Source organism: Suncus etruscus, chromosome 6 (assembly GCF_024139225.1).
Source record: "Suncus etruscus isolate mSunEtr1 chromosome 6, mSunEtr1.pri.cur, whole genome shotgun sequence".
NCBI lineage: Eukaryota > Metazoa > Chordata > Mammalia > Eulipotyphla > Soricidae > Suncus > Suncus etruscus.
Window position 1 is genome coordinate 56,480,887 of NC_064853.1, and position 25,594 is coordinate 56,506,480.

Below are 25,594 nucleotides of genomic sequence, written 5' to 3' on the forward strand. Positions count from 1 at the left end.
CCAAACAAAACAAAACAAAAATTAATTCTGACTGGAGTCAGAATTCCAAGTTGTTAACTGATTTAGGTTGGATCTGGTTTGAAAGACAATATTTTAAACATGAAATTTAAGACAAAGCAAGATTGGTAGAAATCTCTCATCCTTAGAGCAAATTCATCAAAGTAGGATATTACTCTGAATGTTACTATGTAGCTAAACAGCAAAGGGAAATTAGAATGGTGGCATATGAGAAAAAATTGTGCATTGGTAATGGAAAGAAGGAAGGAACAAGATTGAAGAAGAAAGACTATGGGAACAAAAGATTGAAGGAAATGTCAGAAAATACTTGAGTTTTAATTCAGTCCCCAGAAGAATGGTGCTGCTAACCCAGTGAGTCTAAAATGATCAGGAGAAGCTATCACAATCACACAGTATGGGCCCTTCAGTATGTCCTTTCGCTCTTCCACAAAACTCAGTTGTTTTCTAAAAGAAATGTGGTTTTGGGGGCCAGAGAGATAGCATAGTAGTAAGGCATTTGCCTTGCATGCTGCTGACCTGGAACAGTCTTGGGTTTGATTCCTGGCATACCATATGGTTCCTGGAGCCTGCCAGGAGTGATTTCTGAGTGCAGAGCCAGGAGTAACCCCTGAGCACTGGCAGGTGTGGCCCAAAAGCGAAAGGAAGGAAGGAAGGAAGGAAGGAAGGAAGGAAGGAAGGAAGGAAGGAAGGAAGGAAGGAAGGAAGGAAGGAAGGAAGGAAGGAAGGAAGGAAGGAAGGAAGGAAGGAAGGAAGGAAGGAAGGAAAAGAGAAAGAGAAAGAGAAAGAAAGAAAGAAAGAAAGAAAGAAAGAAAGAAAGAAAGAAAGAAAGAAAGAAAGGAAAGAAAGAAAGAAAGAAAGAAAGAAAGAAAGAAAGAAGAAAAACAGAAAGAAAGGAAAGAGAAAGAAAGAAAAAAGAAAGAGAAAGAGAAAATAAAGAGAGAAAGAAGAAAGAAAGAAAGAAAGAAAGGTAGAAAGAAAGAAGAAAAACAGAAAGAAAGGAAAGAGAAAGAAAGAAGAAGAAAGAAAGAAAGAAGAAGAGAAGAAAGAAAGAAAGAAAGAGAAAGAAAGAAGAAAGAAAAGAAAGGAAAGAAAGAGAAGAAAGAAAGAAAGAAAGAAAGAAAGAAGAAAGAAAGAAGAAAGGAAAGAAAGAAAGAATGAAAGAAAGAAAGAAAGAAGAAAGAAAGAAAGCAGAAAGATAGAGAGAAAGAAAGAAAGAAAGAAGAAAGTAAGAAAGAAAGAAAGAAAGAAAGAAGAAAGTAAGAAAGAAAGAAAGAAAGAAAGAAAGAAAGAAAGAAAGAAAGAAAGAAAGAAAGAAAGAAAGAAAGAAAGAAAGAAAGAAAGAAAGAAAGAAAGAAAGAAAAAGGGCCCGGAGAGATAGCACAGTGGCGTTTGCCTTGCAAGCAGCCGATCCAGGACCAAAGGTGGTTGGTTCGAATCCCGGTGTCACATATGGTCCCCTGTGCCTGCCAGGAGCTATTTCTGAGCAGACAGCCAGGAATAACCCCTGAGCACCGCCGGGTGTGGCCCAAAAACCAAAAAAAAAAAAAAAAAAAAAAAAAGGAAGGAAGGAAGGAAGGAAGGAAGGAAGGAAGGAAGGAAGGAAGGAAGGAAGGAAGGAGGAAGGAAGGAAGGAAGGAAGGAGGAAGGAAGGAAGGAAGGAAGGAAGGAAGGAAGGAAGGAAAGAAAGAAAGAAAGAAAGAAAGAAAGAAAGAAAGAAAGAAAGAAAGAAAGAAAGAAAGAAAGAAAGAAAGAAAGAAAGAAAGAAAGAAAGAAAGAAGAAAGAAAGAAAGAAAGAAAGGAAAGAAAGAAAGAAAGAAAGAAAAAAAAGAAAGAAAGAAAAAGAAAGAAAGAAAAAGAAAGAAAGAAAAAGAAAGAAAGAAGAAAGAGGGCCCGAAGAGACAGCACAGAGGCGTTTGCCTTGCAAGCAGCCAATTCAGGACCAAAGGTGGTTGGTTCGAATCCCGGTGTCCCATATGGTCCCCCGTGCCTGCCAGGAGCTATTTCTGACCAGACAGCCAGGAGTAACCCCTGAGCATCGCCAGGTGTGGCCCAAGAACAAAACAAAACAAAACAAAACAAAACAAAACAAAACAAACAAAAAAAAAAAGAAGAAAGAAAAAAGAATGAGAGAGAAAGAAAGAGAGAATAAAGAAAAGAAAAAAAGACAAGTGGTTTTGCAGTAGAAGTTTTCTGAAGATGCAGTGGATGATATATCAAAATGTGGGGACTTAAAATAAAAAATGTAAGGCATCTGCGAAAATACCATATTAAGGCTCTCCAAAAATTTAGCTCTCCAACAAAAAGCAACAAAAACATCAACAAAAAATTATCAAAATCAACTTTCAAATTTCTGGAGATTAAACAGTAAAAGAAGTAACAATATTATAGTAAAGTTCAGTTTAAGCTTATGTATTTGAATTTTCAAATATTCATCTCTTTCCTCAAACCCACAGTAATCTGGAAAACCAATTACTTGTCAGTCATTTTGAAAAGTAGGGATAGTACAATTGTTAAAGCTCTTGTCTTAAATCCTGCTGACCTGAGCTTTAACCTGTACTACATATTGTCCCCTAACCACTGCCAGATGTGGCACAGAGCCACTGACCACCACCCCAAAGCCAGAAAATAGAAAGTTTAGCAGCCCAATCATGACTAAAAGGAAAAAAACTGGTTTTGATGTTCATAATATGACTTAATTTGTAATTTTGAAAGTTTTAGATATATTCAAAAATATTAGAAACCATATCTAAAGAACTAAGAACAATGTTTATTCAAGCAAAAATATTTCATAATGTTTTCTTTTAATTTAAAAGTTAGTTTTTGGAGACTAATCTCAGCTATTTTCAGGGCCACCAGGTTATACCTAGTCTGTTGGTGAGTGTAAGGACATAGGAATTGGGGTCAAATTCAGGGTCAAATTCATGTAAAACTTGTAAGCTATATTTCCAGACCATAGCAAATCATTTTATATTTTTCAATAAAAGAGGAGGTGTTTTTTGTGACTAAAACCTAGCTACAGCCATGTTCGTAATCAGTTTGTTTAAATAAAGATAGAAAAAAATAAATAAAATTTGAGGGATGTAGCAATAGTATAGTGGATAGGGCACATGCCATGCATAAAGTCAACCCATGTTCTATTCCTGGCATCATATAGTCATCTAAGTCTACTAGGAGTGTTTCCTAAGCATAGAAACAGGAGTAAGCACTGAGAACTGCCAGGTATGACTCTGCCCAAAATGGAATACATTTCCTTAAAGCAAGAGATGACTGACATCTTTTCATATGCCTGCTGACCATCCACAGGTCATTGGATTTCTTTAGCACATTCACATGCTAAAGTACATTCACATGTAAATCATTATCACTATCTAATTTTAAGACATTTTTATCACACCTGAAGGAAATAACATACTTATTAGGATTCACTCTATATTCTATCATCTCCCAGGCTCTGACAATAATTAATTTACTTTCTGTTGCAATCTATTTTCCTAATATGACAGTTCATAGAATAATGGAATCATTCAGTATATTCTTTGTGTCTAGTTTCTTTTTATGTAGCACAATATTTTCGAGGTCCATTCATGTTTTAGTATGAATTGTATGTTCCTTATTATTTTATTCAAGTTATTTTTGTGATGTTTTTCATAATGGCTGCTGCATTTTATATTTCCCCTATGATATCGTATAGCCATTATGGAAAGTAGTTTACAGACTCCTTAACATTCTATAAAGAGAATATCCATAGGCTCTAGATATCCCAATTTGGGTGTTTTTAATAGAAGAAATGAGAAGTTTTGTTTACTTTTTTTTTTTTTTGAGACATACGTGGTGGTGCTTAGGATTTAACTTCTAGCTCTTTACTCAGGAGGTCTCTCCTAGCAGTGCTCAAGGAATCATGTATAGTGCCAAGGATTTAACCAGAGCATGCAAGGCAAGAACCGTAGCCTCTGTACTATATGTCCAGCTCTATAATAAAAATTTTAATAAAAGACAGTGACATTAAATTGAAGATATACATCTGTATGTTTATTAGAACTAGATATAACCTATGTATGCATTTACAGATTATTAAAAAAAGACGTGGTAAATGGAGCCAGAGTGGTAGCAACAGAGGTAGGGCATTGCCTTGCACACAGTGACCCAGAATAAACTGGGTTCAATCCCTGGCATACCAATTGGTCCCCTGAGCCAGGAGCTCTTTCTGAGTGCAGAGTCAGGAGTAACCCCTGAGTGCTGCCATGTAAGGCCCAAAAATCAAAATAAGAAAAAGAAAAGAAAAGAAAAAAAGATGGTGATTATATACACACAAAAATCTAAAATTAAATGTACTATTAAGCTAATTTAAAAAAAAATCCTAGGGGGCTGGAGTGATCGTACAGTGGGTAGTGTTGTGTATGTAAATATTTTGGGGGATTACTATGTTGCTCACCCTAATCTGATTAGGTGATTGTGCCCTACCCTAGGGTGTGACCTGGCATTCTGCCCCCACCCTAGGGTAGGACCTGATTCTGCTTCCACCATTGGTTGGTATCTGATCCCACCATTGGGTGGGACCTGACTCTGGACTATAAGAGCAAGGGTCTGTGGAAGGCGAGAGGCTTTTTGCTGGCTGGAACTGAATCGGAGTCTTTGGACTTCAGTTTTGTCCATCCGAATAAAGCAAATATTTCCACGAGCCTGATTGTCTGCGAGCTGTTTACCCGCCGTTTCACCTCAGAACCGTGGGCTAGACAGGGTGGCAGACACGTGCTCCGAGCTGGAAGAAAAGGGCCTCATTCTCCATCCCTCCATCAGTCAACCTCTTCAGGGGCTGTCCTGCTACAGGTAGGACATTTGCTTTCTACACAACCAACCTAGCTTTAATCTCTGGCTTACCAAATGGTCCTCACCAAAAGTAATTCTTGAGTGCAGAGCCATGAGTAAGCCCTGTGCACTGCTGGGTGTGCATACTCATAAATAAATCATGAGGCCACGCGTTTGCCCTGCATGCGGCCAACCCAGTATAGATACGGGCTCAATTTCTAGTATCCCATATGGTACCCTGAACATGCCAGGAGCAATTTCTGAGCGCAGAGCCAGGAGTAACCCCTGAGCACTGCTGGGTGTGGCCCCAGAACAAGAACAAAACAAAAAAAAATTAGAAATTCTGCCATTGGCAGTAAATAGTATGCTTATTGAGTCTGGTGGATTATTTCATAATCACGGTATGATTTTATTTACAAATAAATATTATGCTTTTATAAACTGTAAAATGTTTTAGTGTCTGGTAATTTCTATAGATTTACTATAAATGTAATATGATAAATTACTTGAATATTTTTTATTTTATTTATTTTTTTAATTTTAATGTTATTGGAACCATTATTATTTACAAAGTCCTTCATAATTGAATTTGACATACAGTGACATACAATGAAACAGGGCCTATCCCACCACCAGTGTCGACCTCCCTTCATCAATGTTCCCTAGGTGCATCCCATACCATCCCCCTTTTTCCCCAGTCTGCCAATATTACAGGCCCATTTTAATTTTAGATTGTTAAATTTTGCGTCTCTTGATTCCATTGTACTTGAATATTTTAATCTGTGATAGAACATTAGTTTTCTGGGGATAATCAAGCATTTATTAAGGGTCTTTAGCAGAGGATTGAAAGCCTAAAGTCCTCAACTGGCTGGTATCTCCCAGCCTCACCAAAAAATGTAGAACATCAGTTTTAAAAGTACTTTTTAATATATGGCCATTCTTTAAAGACCCTTAGTTATTAGCAAAAAATAATGGATTGTCAGTCTGTCAATATAATATGTTAAGTAGAAAAATTAGTCCTTTAAATATTTTATTATTAGGGATAATAATTTAGTGATAGTTCTTGCAGTTACTCATGAAATTGTAGTGGTACCAATTTGACTAAAAGAATTTCCAAACATGGACTGGAGCAATAGTATAGTGCATAGAGCATGTGATTTGTCTGAAGCTGACCTGACTTGGATTCTCAGCATCCCATATAGTCCCTCAAGCATGGCCAGGAGTAATTCCTGAAATCATAGCCAGGAGTAACCCCTGAGCATAAACATGTATGGCCCCAAACCAACCAAACAGAATTACCAAACATTTTTGAATCTAAAAAAAGTAATTCACTAATTTTTAAAGTGAACACTTTATAGGGTATGATTTTAAAAAAGTTTTTGGAAGCTTAAAAATCATGGATTGAGTTTTTAGTGCACACATAATTCAAATATATGTATATGTTACTGAAAAACCATTTCTGCTGTGTGTGAGAGAAAAAGTGTTGATATTCAATACTTCTCCATCAATGGTCTGATCTGCTTAAAAAACTTAGATATAACTTTAAAAATACATAAATACTTCAAATACCAACAATAAATAAATACTTTTAAAAATTGTATTTAATTGCATCCAGGAAAAAGAAAATTTAGAAGAACATTTTTCCTATCTTTCTTTTCTAGCAGCTTAAAATAGAGTGAATAACTATGCACAATGTATTGACAAGACAAAATCAGGAAAGACTGATTCAGTGTTAATAGTGGATAGTAAAAATACTAAGGTGAGGTTATGGTATAATGAAAAGTCAGAGCAAATCTAGTGGTTTCTCACTCTCCCTTCTCCAAATGTCCTGAGCTTATAATAAAATATTTTCTTTTGTTCTGGACCTTTTTTCATGCCCTTGCCTACTCAAAGGAAAAAAATTGGATTTTAATACAAGAAGTAATTGTTTAGTGTTAAGCCCCCTAATTGAAAGATTTCCAAGTACCCTGGGAACAAGTCAGAAGCTGGCATGTGAACGGGAGAAAAGTTCATACTCAGAGCCTAGGAGAAAAGATTAATTACATAATGTCTCCTTTTGAGCTATAATGTTGGATTTTTTTGTAACTATGTAGTGGGTTATAAATACAGGAGTTGGCTAATCTCTAATTGGATTGAGAACTGTTGTTCTCAACTGTTTCCATTCTTTAGAAATAACAAAACTGTTGCCATGACTATATTGAAAATTCCTGGAAAGAAAACTACTAGCCATTAGTGTATAATCAACCTAGTAATCAAATCTTTGAGATTTAGCGCTTAATTTAAATCATTTCTTTGTCATTTTTGTGGTTGTTGGGAATCATAGCATTTTAGCAACCAATTTTTTATAATTTAACATAACATCAGAATTAGAAATGTACATGTACAAATTACAACAAAATGTTAAGTAAGAAAAGCCTATACTAATTTGTAAAGTACTTCAAAACATTTTTATAAGCATTGAGCTGCCTACGTTAAATTTCTCTTCATTCATGGTGCCTGTGCATCTTGGATAATTTGGCAATGTCTCTGATACTCTGAACATATATTGCTTCATAAAATACATGTAGTTTTCTTATACTTTCTTCAGAAGGCATACATTTCTCAATTATCCTTTCATATCCCATTTTGGTATCATTAAGTTAATATCATTGCTTGTTAATGATATTACAGGAATAAAGCAATAACTAAATAAGAAATGGAATCAAAATAATTGCTTTGGGCAACTAGTATAATAACAATTGGTTCAGGTAGAAATTATTCATTGGGACCCAGAGATGACTCCATGGTTTAGGAGGTACCTAAAGCATCAGGCCTGAGCTTAATACTTGGCATCATACAAGCACCAAGGGACTATCCTGACTGTCCAGAGATTAGGACTTTCTGTAAGGGGGAAAATCCTTACTGTACATTAAACCCAGGCGGTGAATATTTATTTAACAAGAAGTTGGGTATTTCTACAGATTGAAATTTTTCCCCATGAAATAGAATATAACTGTAGAGTAGAGAAAAACCTAAGCATTTTCATTAAGGAGGACGATGCTAATCCTTAATGAAAAAGATTTTATCCTTTTCCCGTTTACTATTTCTTTTCTTAACATGGAGTGTTGGTTGAGTTCTTCCTTATCATAGCTGGTAGCCCTAATATTTTTGATGGGCCTCACTTCAAGTCTTTCACTCATCCAAAACATCCACTTTCTGACCAGGGCCCTATAACCGTTACTAACCATTTAACAGGGACTCACCGAGCCCTGCTATGGAATGGCACCAATCTCTGCCTTTCGAGAACTGCACATGATTGTGTGTCTTAAACAATTGTGGCTGACAGCTAGGATCACACAAGTTAAACCATATTTAGAAATAATTTCTTTTGAGAGATTTTTGAGAGATTTCAGAATTTTTATAACTTTCATTGTAATTTCCAAGAGGTTAACATTTTATCATTTTACCATTTTTCTACTCTCATAATAGAGGCTAGACAGCTGGTTTTTCCTCTTCTGAATCAATTTGATAAATAAGTTGCAAACTCAATGATGTTCTTTTATCTCTAACTACATAAATTTATATTTCTGGGGAAAAGAGAGGCTCCACATTCTATACTTCGGTTATCAAAATAAGTGAATTGAAAGTTGATATGCTTTTATCTTATTTTGTGGGTTTTATTGAAATTTTGGTGATTACCCTTTTAATATATTTCATAATAAAAGAGGGAAATATTTTTATTTCTTGGCCCAGATTTTAATACACAACGATATGTTACATTTAACTATCATTTATTCTTACTTTTCTTTCATATAAAATACTCTCAATGTTGGGCAGATGATTGAATGCTATTTTCTTCTTTGGTATTATTGCTATTTTTCTTTACCAACATTCTTCTGTATACTCCTTATACAGTAAATAGTAACCTTCTTTCCCAGGTAATTAGTTGTGTTAGTATGTATTTATGAATTTCTGGTAATTCACTTTTTTCCAAGAGGATTATAACTTTGCTTCAATAACACAGATTTAAATTACATAGGCCTTTTTTAAGCTGGGCCCCATGTACTTTAAAATTTTTTAATTACTTTATTTAAATACTGCTTACAAGGTTGTTCATAATGCAGGTCTTTTTTCCTCTGCAGTTGAACAAAGTTGTTCATAATTGAATTTCAGTCATACTATGTACAACACATTTCACCAGTGCACATTTCTCACCACCAATGTCTCCAGTTCTCCTCTCCTCTGCCTCTAGGGAAGATATTTTTCTTCTGTCTGTCTGTCTATTTGTCTGTCTGTCTGTCTTCCTTTTATTTTCTCTTTTAGACTATGTGGTGTGCAATGTTGATACTGAGGGGTATTGTGCCTATCAATTTATTTCCTTTCAGTACCTAATTATTGACCAGGGTGATGATTTTCAACTGTCAGTGTCAGAGTGGTCCCTTCTCTGCCTGACCTGCACTCCCTTACTATTTGTGGCAAGCTCATACCATGGATTGGTCCTCTTGTCCTTCATCTCTATTATCTTGGTTGTTATCACAATGTAATCTTTTTTCTATCTATCCCACAAATAGTGTGGGATGACTCATGTTGCTCAGCATAGCATTCTCCATATTCACCTGTGTATAAGTGAATTTCATGGCATCATTTTTTCCCTAACAATGGCATAGTATTCCATTGTGTAGCTGAAACACAGTTTCTTTAGCCACAGAGATATCTGTTCTCAAGCACTTGGGTTACAGCCAGATTCTGGATATTGTGAATAGTGCTGCAGTGGATCTAGGAATACAGAGGGCTTTTCTACCCTAATGATGAGTAGTATTGCATCTATAGTCCTAGAACCCAACATTTGGCCCAAGTTGCCAAGCATGGCTGTGAGTAGCACTGGTCCCTCAGGTTTTTCTGGGTGTGGCCACTGTGAAGAAAAAACTCATTACACAAAACTTTTTAACCAAGACATTTTTACAAATATAGCTACAATATTACTTATAGATATAAGGGACATATTATCTATAAATAACTAATCTATATATAAACTATGAATGAATTTCTTTCCAAGTGTGCCCAAATTTTGTCTTGTTTGGGGGTCACACCTGGTGATACTAGTGGTTACTCCTAGTTCTAAAATCAGATACTTTACCTGGCAGCCTTGAGAGACCATATGGGATACTGGGGATCAAACCTAGGTCAGCTGGGTGCAAGGCAAAATACCCTATCCATTGTACTATCACTCTGGTTCCAAGATACCCAAATTTAGCACAAACATTAAGTAGCATTGGCAGCAATATAAAAAATATCAATATCATGTAGAAACTTTATTAAATTTAGCATTGGTTCTATTAGTATGCTACAGACTTTTCTTTAAGAAAGGAAAAGAGATTTATATTCACTTCATTTAGAGTTTGTGATGTCTTTGTTCCACTCTTCTTATTCTTAGTATCAGACTTTGCTTATCCAAGTCAACTGCTATGGCGGGAAAAGACCATTAAATTTGTAACTAACACTCATGCCTGAATAAATGGTGATGTGATGGCTTTTAATGGAATTAATTTCTTGCCACTCAAGTGGGCCTCACATGACAAGATGGCAGCATTTCAAAGTACACACCTGATTATCAAATGAAGAAAGTTCTCTGAAGAAAATTCTCCAGTATAATGAAAGTATACTTTCATTCTTTGATATCAATGACATAGGAAGAGAAGGAGTGATTTTTACTTTTTAAATATATTGATTATTTCATTTCGTTGGTTAACTTTTGGATTTAATGGTTATTGCTCTTCGGGCTTCCTCTTAACTCAGTGCTCATTGACCACTCCTGGTTTGCTTAAAGGTGCCAAGGATTGAATTAGGATCAATTGCATGCAAGGCAATCACTTTAACCCTTGTTCTAGGTCTCCGGCTCTGAAGTGTTAAAACTTTCTTATTTACCTGAGTTTATTTCATAAAATTGAACTTTTTTTTTGTCCTGAACATATTACAATTCATAATATCACACACTTGAGAATACATTGTCCCTGTAATTAAACTGTATCAGTTGACAGCCAAAATTGGTGAAATGTCACAGTGTAGGTCTGATATGTCTACACTGGATCCCCCTTGTCAGACCAGTAGCTACCTGTCATATAGCTAGAAAATAAAAATGCTCACGTTTTTATGGCTGCATAAATAAAAAGAAGGTATAAAAAGCACTTCATTGTGATTTTCTAAGTTAAAAAAAGTTCAATTTGGGGCAGGGAAGGTGGCGCTAGAGGTAAGGTGTCTGCCTTACAAGCGCTAGCATAGGATGGACCGCGGTTCGATCCCCCGGCGTCCCATATGGTCTCCCCAAGCCAGGGGCGATTTCTGAGCTCATAGCCAGGAGTAACCCCTGAGCGTCACATGGGTGTGCGCCCCCCCCCCAAAAAAAAAGTTCAATTGAAGTAGCATTTATATTTTAAATGTTTTATGAATGGTTTTTATGTTTTAAATGTGTATCTTACAAATCAACACCTGAATAGACTATATAAGCTCACTACTAAAAGATCTTTCTGTCATGGTCACATGATCCTATTTTATCTCATTGTTTTGGGGCCATAACTGACAGTGCTAAGGGGTTACTCCTGACTCTGTGTTAAGGATCATTCCTGACAGGCTTGAGGGACCACCTGAGATGTTTCGAATCAAAGTTGGGTCAACCATATGCAAAGCAATTGCATACTCACTGTACTATCATTCTGGCCCTTTCCATCTTTTTACCTAATTTATCCATTACTGTTACTTTTACCTTTTATCAACAAGTCTTATAGTTTTTTTTGTTTGTCTTTTATTTAATTCATTGCATAATGAATAATATAATATTCTTATAATAATTATAATATTCATATGAATAATATAATATCAGTGTACTAATCCAGATTAAAATATTAAACTTTAATATAGAAAATATAGTTTAAAAAATACATATACACAGAGGATACAATCTGTTGTAAATATCTGTTTTTGTAGCATAGTTGTTTTAAAGTACATTAAAATTTAATGAGTCTCTGTTGGCTTGGTCTTATTAATTACAACAATTTTCTTAAATTTACAGTTGGCAATCAGTGGATAAATTACATATCATTCTGTGGTCTTAGAACACACTCCGAGCTTGAAGGAAACCTAGTCACTGAGCTTATCTATGTCCACAGCAAGTTACTAATTGCTGATGACAACACAGTTATTATCGGTAAGTACATAGTCTATAATTATGTTCTTGCAAGTTGACTTTGTGCAGAAATATTTCTTTCTATTCCTCCCAAGCTTCCTTTGCATGTATTGATAGGAACAGTAACACAAAATCTAAACGTTTCTGGGACAATCTGTTTTCTCATACACTCCTTCTAATCCCTATTTTTATCTGTGAGGAAATTGAGGTGAAGAGCTATTAGCTGGCTTCTATGCAGTATCCAGAGGCAATGATTTAACTGGTATACAATCTGTATTCATCTCATAATTTCCCTTATTATTCTCTCATTTTAGTTTTTATCCAAGTACCTAGATTTGGGAAATTGGAAGACAAGTGATGAGTAACAGGTGATAATTTGATGCGTTTATACCCCGCCCACACCCCTCTGAAGTTATGCAAGACTCAAAAATAGGAAGAATAAGACCCAAGAGATAGTACAGCAGATAGGGTGCTTGCTTTGCACAGGGCTAACCTGAATTTGATCTCTTGCATCCCGAATAGTCTCTTGAGAACCTCTAGACGTGATCCCAGAACATAGAACCAGGAGAAACTCTAAGCAATGCCAGGTGTAGCCCCCAAAGAAATAAAAACTTGAAAAAATACTGCAGTATTTTTACTATGCTTACTTTTCATTTTTCTTTTGAAACTTGGATGTCATTAATCAAGAGTCAAAACAGATCTTGTGTGTAGTGTGTTAAACAGAAATAATGTGGTAGTGATATGACATATCTTTAGATCATCATTTGTGGGTATCTTCAGCCCCAACTGTTTATCCCACCTGGATGGTCAGACTCACCCACACCTGGCAGGGTCTGTGGTTTGGAATAAAAATATAAAAGGTATTGCCTGGGGGTTAGGAGAAAAAGGCAGGAAGGAATCATGAAGAGCAGCTGAAAGGAAGACAGAGAGCTCCTGAGAGACAGAGGCAGAGAGCCAGGAGAAGCAGTTTAAGAAGCTGCTTGGAATAAACTGAGCATAGAAGCCATTTGAGGAAATGCACATGGTGGATAGGGCCTTGGAATAAAGCTGGCTGACTCCGATGAAACTTGGACTGCTTGTGAATGAATCTCTCCTCCATTACCCTGCAAAGTTCAGACCTGCCAGCCAAGGTGCTAACAGGCACTGTGCTGCAAAAGGCCTCACCCAAAACTTGGACTTTAGAGATTTTATGTTTTATAATTAAAACAACCATCATCTGCAATTTTTTTCTACCAAGGATACACAATTGATTATCCACTGGCAAATTAAACACAGTTACTGATTGTACATTCTACCCAGATTAGATCAACATGACCAGAGGAGTGGTTTTTTTATACACTTTGAAAATAATTTTATGCACATGGACACTCTTTATTTTTCTACCATTAAGATGTGTTGTCTTTGAATATTATATTACATCGACACTGGTAAGCCAGGATGAGAAAACAGACTGTTAGAAATCAGCCAGATTAATGAACCAACCAAGGTGGTAGCTGTGAGTTAGTCATTCAGGGAGCCCGCTATTGAGAATTTCCCTGATCTTTTTTATTTCTTTGTTTTTGTTTTTGGGCCACACCCGGTGATGCTCAGTGGTTACTCCTGGTTAACACTCAGAAATCGCTCCTGGCTTGGGGGACCATATGGAACTCTGGGGATTGAATCCAGGTCTGTCCTGGATCAGCCATGTGCAAGGCAAACACCCTACTGCTGCGTTATCACTCTCCATTCACTGATCTCTTTTATGTCAAATGTAGCTTCTAGGCTATAAAAGAATACTTCCCAAGTCTTTAAGAACCTGAAAATTACAAAATATTTTCACATACTTTTTGGGTAGTTTTCACTTGTTTTCTTCATTTCTTTCCTCTGCCGAAAAAGACATTAAAATTATATAGAGTGATAATGAAACCACTTAATCTGAAGCACTAGAGAATCATTTGAAAAATGTGAAAACAATTCTAAAAGCAGAAAATGTGTAGACTTGAGGCTGGAGTTGTAGTACAGTGAAAAGGCGTTCACCTTGCACACAGCTGGCCCAGGACAAATGCGGGTGTGATCCCCGGCATCCCATATGGTTCCTCAAGTCAGGAGCAATTTCTGAGCACAGAGTTACGAGTAACTTCTGAGCGCTGCTGGTGTTCCCCCCCCCAAAAGAAACCACAACCAAAACAACTCTTTTACTATGCACCAAAGAAAAGCATTTTGTTTCTTCATCTTTTACTCTCTAAAAACCAATGGTCCTCAAACTACGGCCCTCGGGCCACACATTGTATTTATTCCCATTTTATTTCTTCACTTCTAAATAAGATATATGCAGTGTGCATAGAAATTTGTTCATAATTTTTGTTTTTACTATAATCTGGCCCTCCAACAGTCTGAAGGACAGTGAACTGGCCCCCTGTTTAAAAAGTTTGAGGACCCCTGCAACTATAGAGTTTTTATTTTCTCTCTCAAATTTCTCACTAACTCTAGTTTTTCTCAGTTCTCTAAGGCTTCTCTAGCTTTGCTCTTCAGAAGCCAATTCCAGAATATTATTTTATTAAATTTGTTGATAACAGACAGAAGGGAAAATATTGATGTTTGTTGAAATGTAAAAACAAACAAAAATAAATGAAATCCGCATGATCTCTTCAGAACTCTCTTTCAGAACTCTTGAAGTGAAATGACACAAGTACTTTCCTTTGAAAAGTCTTTTCAACTTTCAAACTTCTTTCTACAACTGAAGAAATACAAAGTAGTTTTAGTGTCAAAGCCAACAGTTAAATAGGTGTATTTGAATTGATTCATTTTCTAAAAAAGTCTCTGAATTGTCAAATCTGACACTAGTTAGACTAGCATTAATAGCTAAAATTTGCATATAATGCTTGTTCACTCTCTTGAAATTAGGTATGGCTATAGGAGTTTGGCAAAGGTTTTACTTGAGTCTTTAGAAGCTGGGTTTCTGGGGCCAGAGTGATAGCACAGTGATAGGGGGTTTGCCTTGCAGGCAGCCAACCTAGGATGACCTGGATTTTATCTCTAGCATTCCCTATGGTTCCCAGAGCCTGCCAGGAGTGATTTCTGAGTGCAGAGCCAGGAGTAACCAACCCCTGAGCACTACAAGGTGTGGCCCAAAAAACCTAATAGGAGAAGGAGGAGAAGGAGGAGGAGGAAGAAGAAAAAGCTGGATTTCTTTATCTTCTTCCTCATAGGCAAAACAGATTCTCTTTCCCCCACCCCAGCAAAAATAACCAAAGGCACTTTTGTTTCCCCAAAACAAACCTTACATTCAAAAAGATTTTCTATTGCTACACACACTGTAATGACTGATGGCCCATTTAAGTTTATGACTCCAAGAAGACTTTAAAATTCTGAAAATTTAAAGACAGATTATTTGACAGGTGTTAAGCAAATATATAAAAGTTTAAAATAAATTCAAGTATTTGAGGCCTGAGTGGTAACATAGGCACAAGGGTCCTCAAACTTTTAAAACAGGGGGCCAGTTCACTGTCCTTGAGACTGTTGGAGGGCCAGACTATTGTTTTTTAAAAAAAAAAAAAACTGAACAAATTTCTGTGCATATCATACCTATCTTATTTTGAAGTAAAAAACACAAAATGGGAACAAATACACTATTTAAAATGAAAAACAAGTAAAGTTAAATCAACAAACTTACTAGTATTTCAATGGGAGCTATGGGCCTGCTATGGCAGATGGTAGTTTGAAGATACCTGACTGAGACTGAGAGAAGTGAGAGACAGAGAGAAAGAGTGAAGTGGAAGAGTGCGACACACATTGCACATGTGTGCACTGTGGGCCTGAGATGAGTCAGCTGCTAAGCAGGACAGTGTAGGAAAAAAAAACTTGGTAGGATGGATAAATGTCCTTTGCAGGCCACATGTGACCCATGGGCCATAGTGTGAGGACGCCTAGTAGGGAATAGGGCATTATTCTTGCAATCAGCTGACCTAGGTTTGTTCCTTGCTGGACATCCTTTATTGTACCCCAACCTGCCAGGAGTGATTCCTGAGTATAGCCAGGAGTAAAGTCTGAGTGCCACTGGTTGTGGCCCAAAAACAAAAGGGAAAAATATTAAAATATCCTGTTGTAAGTTGACACCCACTATCAACCCCAATCAAAGGTGCTCTCTCAACTTCTTTCTTCCTTAAACCTCTTCCTGTGATATGTAAAAACTTATTGCATAGGTAGTTTTGTCTCTCTCTTGACCACCTCCTGGTGGATGGGTATTGGTATAATAAAGAAAAGTCAATTTTGGCTTCGTGCTCAGAAACACCATGAGGAAGAAGCCATGAGAAGTCACTCTCAAAAGCCACTGCCTGACTTTCCTGACTGACTTGGTGTATTATTTCTTTCTCACTACAGTGCTTCTTCAGACCTGGCTGCATAGGGTTTAGAAATATGTGCCTTGGGTAATGTTACAACTCATGGATTTTTATTTTACAACCTACCTATGAATAACTCTCTTAATCTAACAAGCATATGCCAAAATTACTCAATAATTGACATTCTAAAAGTGACTAATTGTTTATGCTCACTTTTTTCTCATAAGAAAACATCATTTTCTCACACTGATGATCCCTTTTGTGTAAAGCTTTAATCAACTGTTGCCTTTGATGACCCTGAAGATCATGAATTCTATGACTAAACTAGTTTTCAAATTCATCTTCATGCTGGCACTTAAAAAAAATGAACATTAGAGGTAGTGGTGCAAGCAGTAGGGCGTTTGCTTTGCATGCACTAACCTAGGACAGATCACAGCACAATCTCCCAGAGTCCCATATGGTCCCCCAAGCCAGGAGCAATTTCTGAGTGCATAGCCAGGAGTAACCCCTGAGCATCACCGGGTGTGACCCCCCCCAAAAAAAAATCCCAAAGAATAAACAAATAACTAAATAAACAAATGAAAAAAATTACATTAGATCTATTGGATTTTCTAAATGAAACAGAGATATTCTCAAGTAGAATTTAAGTCCTGTTGGCTAAGTGTTTGAAATGTCTTGGTTTCTTCTTTTCTGATAATTTTTAATGATTGGGGCTGAGCCATATCCAGAGATACTCACTGGCTGTTACTGACTTCCTGGTCAGGTGTGGCCCCCATAGTTGCTGGGGGTTTAATGTGGTACAAAGCTAGGACTGGCTACATTACAAAGCAAGCCCCTTAAACCTGTACTATCTCTTGGCTTCTGTTATTTATAATAGGAGCCTCCCAATTGAAGCTGGGTGGTTTGGGAGCCACTCCCAGTGATTCCCAGCCCCTTGGGTGGTCCTGACAGATCAGTGTTTGAACTCACCAGGACCACCAACAACTGTGTTCTAGGGGCCATGTGATCCTGGTTATCCCCCAATAAATTAATTTCCCCAATAAATTAATTCATGGATATAAGTGGTAAAAAGAAAACTACTGAGTCCAGACTCTTATTCAAGGAAGTCAGAGTAATTGGCCAGGCTTGGAACCCTAGCATTATTTTATTTTTGTTCAGGGTATCACTTAACACTCCTCCTTTCCCTTTATTGTTGCAGTGTGTCGGGGTCACACACTTAATTGTGGATTGCATACTCAGTTGCAGTAGCAAGGATCACTGTGGTAGAACCAGGAATGGCCCGAAATTAAATGTTCAGTTAGCGTAGGTATTCCAAGTTCCCATCATTAAAATGGTGCTGACTTTATGTGTAGTCACATTAGATCATTTTATCTGGAGACACAGGAACAAGAGGCACAGACACAAGAAACTACAGAGTAGCCCATTCAAAGTCAGTGGAAAAAATATATATGTTTATATACACACATATACATATGTGTCTCCAGATAAAATGATCTAAAATGACTACACATAGTCAGCATATATATGTATACATAAATACATATATGTTTTTCCACTGAGTTTGTATATATACATATATATATATACACATATATATGCTAAAACATGGTAGAATTAGTGTCTTCTTTGTTACTGCTATAATAAATGAATAAATTACTACAAACTTCATTTTGTTTTGGGGATATTCCTGTAGATAGTTAGGGCTTATTCCTAACTCTGCTCAAGGATCACTCCTCATCGTTCTCGGGCAGTTCTCACCATATGGTATCATGAATTAAACCTGGGTTGGGTGCATGCAAGACAAGTACCCTAGCTACCTTTCTATCCCTCTGGCCCACCAAACTTGGAGGCTTGAACCATGCAGATTGACATCTGGCAATTCTTCTGTTTAGAAATTCCACCTGGATCAGTGGATTAAAATTAGGAGTTTGGCTGGCTACCTCTCTTTCTGGAGGCTATAAAGGAGAATCCATTGCCATTTTGTTTCTTAGATCTAGCTGCTCCATTCCCCTAGTTTCCTAGATCCATAGACGGCTGTAGCTTACAGTATTCAAAAATCAATTATTCTTCTTTAATAATGGTTTCTTTTTAAGAGCCTTTATGATTAGAATGAGCCACCTGGATTCAGGATCAACCCCTATTTTTATGTCAGCTGATTAGCAACTTTAATTCTATCTGCAACTTAACCCTCCCTTTGCATATAATGTAATATATACACATTCTGAGGATTAAGACATGGTTGTCTTTGAGGAACAGTATTCTTCTAATTCTCCAAATGATTCAAAATTTCTTAACTGAGATAAAAATATCTTAAACCAAAAATTCACAAAACATTCACAAACATCACAGGTAAACCTACCATCTTTAAAATGAGAAGCTTATGCATTAAAATACATTATCAAGAGAATAAAAGGTAAACAAAGCTGAAAGAAATGTAGTCAAAACATACATTCTTCAAAAACTCATTTTAAATAAAAGACAAATAAAAAGTAATATAATAGAACGTCATGGAAGAGCACTTGTCTGATATCAGGAAAATTAGATGTTCATGAACATAATTATGAAACAAAGGCCAACTTTTGAAAAAACCAATAGTGAACCAAAAAGTGAAGTGATTCCAATTTTGCCAAGACTATGAGATTTTTTCATTGACACCAATCCATCACTAGGAATGAAGAGTTTCTGTGTTCATCCATGTTCCTAATTTATTCTATATTTCAGGAATTATTGAGTTATTTCAGGAATTGAGTAACATATGTTCAGACACAGAGTTTAAAAAATGGAAACTTTTATTGGAAGGTAGAAGAGAAAGAACTTAGTTTCTGGGTCTTTGTGTTACTTGTCAAATCATAAAAATGTTACAGAGAATTCAAGATTTAGCAGAATGGTCTGAGTAGTTTAGAGACTTTTAGATAATCTATTTGACCATTTGCCTAGGTATAGCTTGTTATCTCTTAGCTTCCACAGCTTCCTGTTATCTCACATAGTCTACCTATAATTTTGGGAAATTGTTACTAGTTTCAGAAAAAATATCAAAATTCCCATCTTTAGAAACTTAATAGAATGTTTAAAATGTGTCATGAAGGGTTCGGAATGATAGTACAGTGACAGTGTTTGCCTAGTACAAGGCCAACCAGGCTTTGATCCCCAGCATTCCAGATGTTTTCCAGAGCATGACCAGGAGTAATTTATGAGTGCAGAGCCAGGAGTAACCCTGAGACTCACCAGATGTGAATCTTCCCCAAATAAAACCTAAATAACTAAATAACTAAAACGTGTAATGAAGACAGCTGAAATGTAGCTGCTTCCAGCAGCTGACAAAGGGAAACTGAGGCTTCCATTTTCAATAATAGAAGTATAAATAGGAAGCCACATTGGGAAACAAAGTATTTTCTTATCTGGTGAAGCCACACATGTTGCAACTCAGTAATGCACCCCTCTGGACAGAGCCAGGTCAGCTTCTCTAGGTGTGCATGAGGAACCACACTCACCTCATATAAGATACTATTTCGCAGCCTGGTAAGACTCTGCAAGCAATTGAAACATCCAAAATCCTGTGATAATTAAAAAAATCCTGGCTCATTCCAGAAAATAATTTATTTTCAACTATGGACAGATACACCCCAATTATACAATATGTATAAGTATATAATATGAAATAAGTAGAAATAATAAGATTCAATATCATTTGATTTAATTTCTAGAATTTAAAAACAAATCAAAAGTCAACTATTTCTTATTTAGGGAAACATGCAGCATCTAATAAATTCAAAATTCTGCATGTAGTCCTCTTCTCACAGAGCAAAGGCTTACAGGGGAAGACACATTACACCTTCCAGATGTGTCAGTGGCTTGTCATTAATCCTGGGGAATATATCTAGGAATGCCTGTTTTATTAGTATGTAAGTCAAGTTGCACACATGCCTTCTCAAACAGTGTCTTGAATTTTGATATTTTTTATGTTTAAAAAATATCCTCCTATTAAGAGACTTATAAAAGATTATTTGAGGTCATATAAATTGTACCGAATGCAGGGTGCTGCCAGTTCGAGTACAATCCCTAACATCTCATATGGTTCGAGCCCAACCAGGAGTCATTACTAAATTCAGAGCTGAAGTAACTGAATGAGTACTCTTGGGTGTGGTCTAAAACACAAAAGGAAACAACAAAGAAAGAAAAAATATGTGGCCACAGTGATAGCACAGTGTTTGCATTGCACGCAGCCTACCCTGTACTGACTCTGATTTGATCCCCAGCATCCCATGTGGTTCTCCAAGTCTGCCAGGAGTGATATCTGTGTAACCCCTGAGCATTTCCAGGTATGGCTCACTCCACACCCCCATAAAAAAGAAGAGTTCATCCTAAAATGTTGGTGTGATTGACTGGTATTGAAACATTCATTAAAAAAGCCCACAGATATATAGACCAAAATGTATTTGTAAATAACTCAAACTACATGGATATATATTAACTTAAAAAATTATTGTCCTCCATCTCCTTGTCAAAAGGCACCTGATAGTTTTAATAGGCTTTTGTGTATTTATGTAGGTCCTTTGTTGTTTCTTCATCCCTTTTTTATCATACAGAAACAAAATAACACTTTATCTGCTGTTCTGAATTTGATTTCCAGAAAATAGGAACATTGAACAAGAATGGTTGTAGAATTGATACACATCAATATCCCTTTTTGGTATTAAATTCTTCAAAAATGTTTTCTTTCTTTCCTTCATATTCATATTAATTCAGGTGGTTAAGAGAAAGGCAATGAGCAAGTGAGCAATGAAGGGGGGGAGTAGAGAAAGATGAAAATGAAGAGAGAGAGAAGAGAAGAAAGAAAGTGAAGTGTGGGGCCAGAGAGATTTCTCAGGGTGCTCAGTCCTGTGGCCTCCATCAGGAGCGGGTCTCTGTTGGGTAGTCACGGTAATGCACCAAAAAATCACAACTGAGAAATTGGTTCTGACACTTCAGTTCAAGTTCCTAGATAATGATAACCCCAAAACATAAGCTTCTTCGAAACAAATGCTACATGCTGCATGTTAGCAAACTGCCTCTTCCCGTGTAATTGTTTTCCAGTGCAGTTTATAGGGTTAGGAACTCTATGACAATAAAGTCAATAAAATTAACATTTGTAGAGCAGTTTATAGATCAGTAAGTGCATGACATGGTCTTATTTAATTCTCACAACGACCCTTCAGGGTCTATATTATGATCTCAGTTTATAACAGAACAAATTAAGGCTGAAAAATATGAGAAGACTAGACCATCTGTCAAACCCAATGATGTGGCTACAGATTTTACAGCATAATTAAAATGTGATTGCATGCGTAAAGGGTGATTTGTTGCCACCAAAACAAGGTGTTTCAACTATTCCCAACCTTCAGCCATAATTCCATATTTCTGCAAGGTGCTCTCTCATTTCATTTGTATCCAGACAGGTGTTTTGGGGACACCACTCACATCTATAACAATAAAATTTGTTAATAATCTCCAGGGCAGCACTGCAGCAAGTGGCCATAAAAGTTGTCTTCAATGTGGCAGTTTTCTTTCTGCACACCGCCCACAATGTTGACTTTGGCCAGTCTGCTGCTGTCTCTCCCTGACTGTCCCCATCCTCCATCCGAGAGAAGAAAGTTCCCCTAGTTAGCCCCACTATTCTACTTCCCATGCAACAATCAGAGACATATTATGAGAAATGAGAGAAACATGAGAAACAAGATGGTAAATGAAGTAAGCCAGCCCCTTCTGTGATTTATAAGACACCCCAGGGATTCAAAAATGTGACTCTGCGGTGATTACTTAGAAAATGTAATGGGGGTCTGATTACAAAGCCAAGGAGCACTGAAAGCAAAAGTTGGACTAAAAAGAAAATACTTGCCCATTCACATGTGAAAGTCGATGTTCTCAGCTTGTTTGGGTTTAAAAATAGAATGAGGGTAAATTGATATAGAAGCTGATGGCAAGCCACACAAGTGGAACCAGAGATGAATAATTCAAAGCAGTATTATCTATATTTTTAAAAAGATTTTTGCATGCTTATTTTAGAAAATAATGTAAGTGTAACAAAATAAACAATGCTCACTTGAAACAGACTGCATAAAACTTACTGTGTCACTTTTTTTTTTTTATAAAATAAGGTTTGAATTTATTTTTAAGGTAGTCATCATCTTTCCAAAAGTTTTCATAATGGGGTTTCAGTCATAGAATGTATTCCAATCTTCACCAGTGCAAAATATTATCTATATTTGATAGTGATTGCTAATGGGTATGAAGGGACATTTGGGGTTTGACATATACCACAACTTTATACATTTTTATAAGGCAAAAAAAAACTTCAGTGTTGAACTAGTATGTTTTTTTCCTTTGCATATTTGATCATTAATCAAAATTCTTTGAGCTTCAGGTGTATAAATCAATATGGACATATGAAAAACAAGGTAAGAAAATTCTAGGTTTCACCAGGTCAGTGACTTCACAATAATACTCCTTTCTCCTCTGATAACTTCAGTTTGTCTGATCCCAATGGTCAAAGTGGTTTCAGCATATTCTGTTCTCATTTGTTCAAGTCAAAATAGCCAGGAGACAAAACTGCTTTCTAGTGTTCTTTTATAAGAAATGAAAACACTATCTTAGAAATCTTGAGCAGCTCTTGCTTTTTTTGTTTCCCCAGCTAGAATAATATAAAATGACAATTCCTGAGCCCAAATAATGAAATAATAGCAAAAAATAATGAAATTACCATGCTCCATTCATACTGATCAAACTTCATACCTGAGTAAAGGACCTGGCTTCCCAGTGCATAGTTGTTTTTTTTTTTTCTTTTTAATAACTTAAAAGCAGGTTTTGTTAGCAATGAAAAAAAATGGGGAGAGTAAGTAAGTATTAACAATGACAAGAAAGTCCCTTTGTTTTATTTTTGTCTTTCTAGGATCTGCCAACATCAATGACAGAAGCATGCTGGGAAAGCGTGATAGTGAAATGGCTATCATTGTGCAGGACACAGAAATGGTCCCCTCCATAATGGATGGAGAAGAATACTATGCCGGCCGCTTTGCCCAAAGTCTTCGGCTACAGTGCTTTAGGTGGGCTTTCCCAATCCATATACTCCTTTCTGGTCACACTGCTCTGGGCACTGGACCAAAGACCTGCTTTTTGTTCAAGCATATGCATCTTCACTGTTTCCCTCCCAAAATGAGTATGCAGAATGCTCTTGAGGGAAGGAGTAGTTGGAGGAAGGCGGCTAGAAATTTCAATTTTAAGTTTTTATTAGGGGTCAGAGTGATAGCACTCTGGGAAAAAAGTGGGAAAAAAGTTTGCTTTGCATGAAGCCAATCTGGGTTTGATTCCAGGCATACCTTATTGTCCTCCAAGCCTGCCAAGAGTAATTTCTGAGCTCAGAGCCAAGAGTAACCCTTGGTACCACCAATAAAAAAAAGTAATATATCAATTAATGTAGAAAAAAAATTCAACAAGACCCAACAGCCATTTGTGATTAAAAACCCTTAACAAAATAGGAGTGAAGGGAACATACATCAAGAGAGTTGTGGCCATCTATTATCATATATTCTATATATCATATATTATCTAGTAACATTCTTGACACTAGATACTAAAAGCATTCCCTTTGAGATCTGTTACAAGGCAAGGATGCTCACTGCCTGCTTTATACTCAATATAATATAGAATGCCCTAAAAAAAACAGCAATCAGATAAAAAAAAAGGAATGAATGGGTTCCAAACTATAAGTGAATATGTCAAAGTATTACCATTTGAAGATGACATATTACATATAGAAAACACTAAATAGTCCATAAAACCTCTTAGAAATAACCAATATTGCAAATTAGCAGGCCACAAATTCAACACATAAAAATCTGTCTATAATGAACTAGGATAAAAGTGACCTGAGTCAACTCTATTCAAAATAATGTTCAAAAAATCAAATATCTAAGAATCAATTTAATAAGAGATTAGGGATATATTCCATAAGAACTCTGTCACTTAAGAGATAGAAGATGACCTTAGGAAATGAAATACTCCATTTTCATGAATTGGAAGAATCAACAGGTCCAAATAACCATTATAGGAGCCAGAGCAATAGCACAGCAGTAAGGCATTTGCCTTGCAGGAGGCCAACACAGGACAGACCCTGGTTTAAATCCAGGTATCCCATATGGTCCCCCAAGCCTGTCAGGAGCAGTTTCTGAGTACAGAGAAAGGAGTAAACCCTGAGCATCTCGGGTGCGACCCCCCCCAAAAAAAAAAAACCCAAATAATCATTATACTTAAATTATTACGTAGATTTTACACAATCCGATCAATTTCAGACAACATTCTTCAAGGAATTATAATGGTCAATAATAAAGTTTGTGTGAAATCATAAGACATCCCTGAGTAACTAGAACTATTATGCACATTGTTACTTTCTTAGTACTTAGTACCATACCTAGGCTATGGAATCAACCTATGTATCCAATGTAAAAATGAGTGGATAACACACCAAAAAAAAAAAAAAAAAAAAAAACAACCCACCACCGGGAGAGTAATGATCCTGAGCAAAGACTAGAGCTGATCCCATGACAGTATACTCCAAGGACGGAGAAACCCCATATCTCATAGGGCAAGTGAATTCCTTTTCGAATGACCCCAATATTTACTGTGCCAGGGCAGGAGGGAAAAAAACAAAAATACAAAAAACACAAAACCTTGGTTATTTATATATATATATATATATATATATATATATATCTTACCTTCATTTATTATTGTTATTATTATTTTTATTTACCTAGCTATTTTGGTCGATTTCTCTGTTTGGATGTGATTATTGAAATTGTTGTCCCCAATTATTCTTATTTTTTTTTCTCTTCCTTTCTCTTCTTTCGTTTTGTGCTTCGCCATGTTTCTTATTTCAAGACCATGGCGTGTTGTTTTTTTTGTTTTTGTTTTTTTTGTTTGTTTGTTTTTTGTTTGTTTTGTTTTGTTTTTTTAATCTGTTTTTTGTGGTGCTTATCGATATAGCTGGAGTCCTCACTGGATATTTGACACTTCTTTTGGTACTGGTGGAGTGTTTCACTTTCTTTTTCTCCTTCATTTCCCAAATCGATGATGAGAACCTCTAGAAGGATTCTGCCCATTTTCGGGGTATTAGACTCTTACCCCAGTTTATTTATTTTCTCTTTTTCAGGCAAAACCATGCAACTTGAACTAGCTAGCCCTGCCCCCACTTAGAGGGGAAAATAAGGGAGGCATCAATACCAAACTGATGCAAGACTACTAAGTAGTAGGTTAGATA

General features: G+C 36.4%; 1 protein-coding gene across 1 annotated transcript in view; it reads left to right on the forward strand.

The window, feature by feature from the left end:
* The window catches only part of PLD1 (phospholipase D1), a 212,008-nt gene that overhangs the window by 172,195 nt on the left and 14,219 nt on the right, over window positions 1-25,594 (forward strand). Inside the window, exons 23-24 of the mRNA XM_049775678.1 lie at window positions 11,870-12,004; window positions 23,228-23,381. Of these exons, the coding sequence (XP_049631635.1) occupies window positions 11,870-12,004; window positions 23,228-23,381 (289 nt within the window). The remainder of the gene's footprint in view (window positions 1-11,869; window positions 12,005-23,227; window positions 23,382-25,594) is intronic.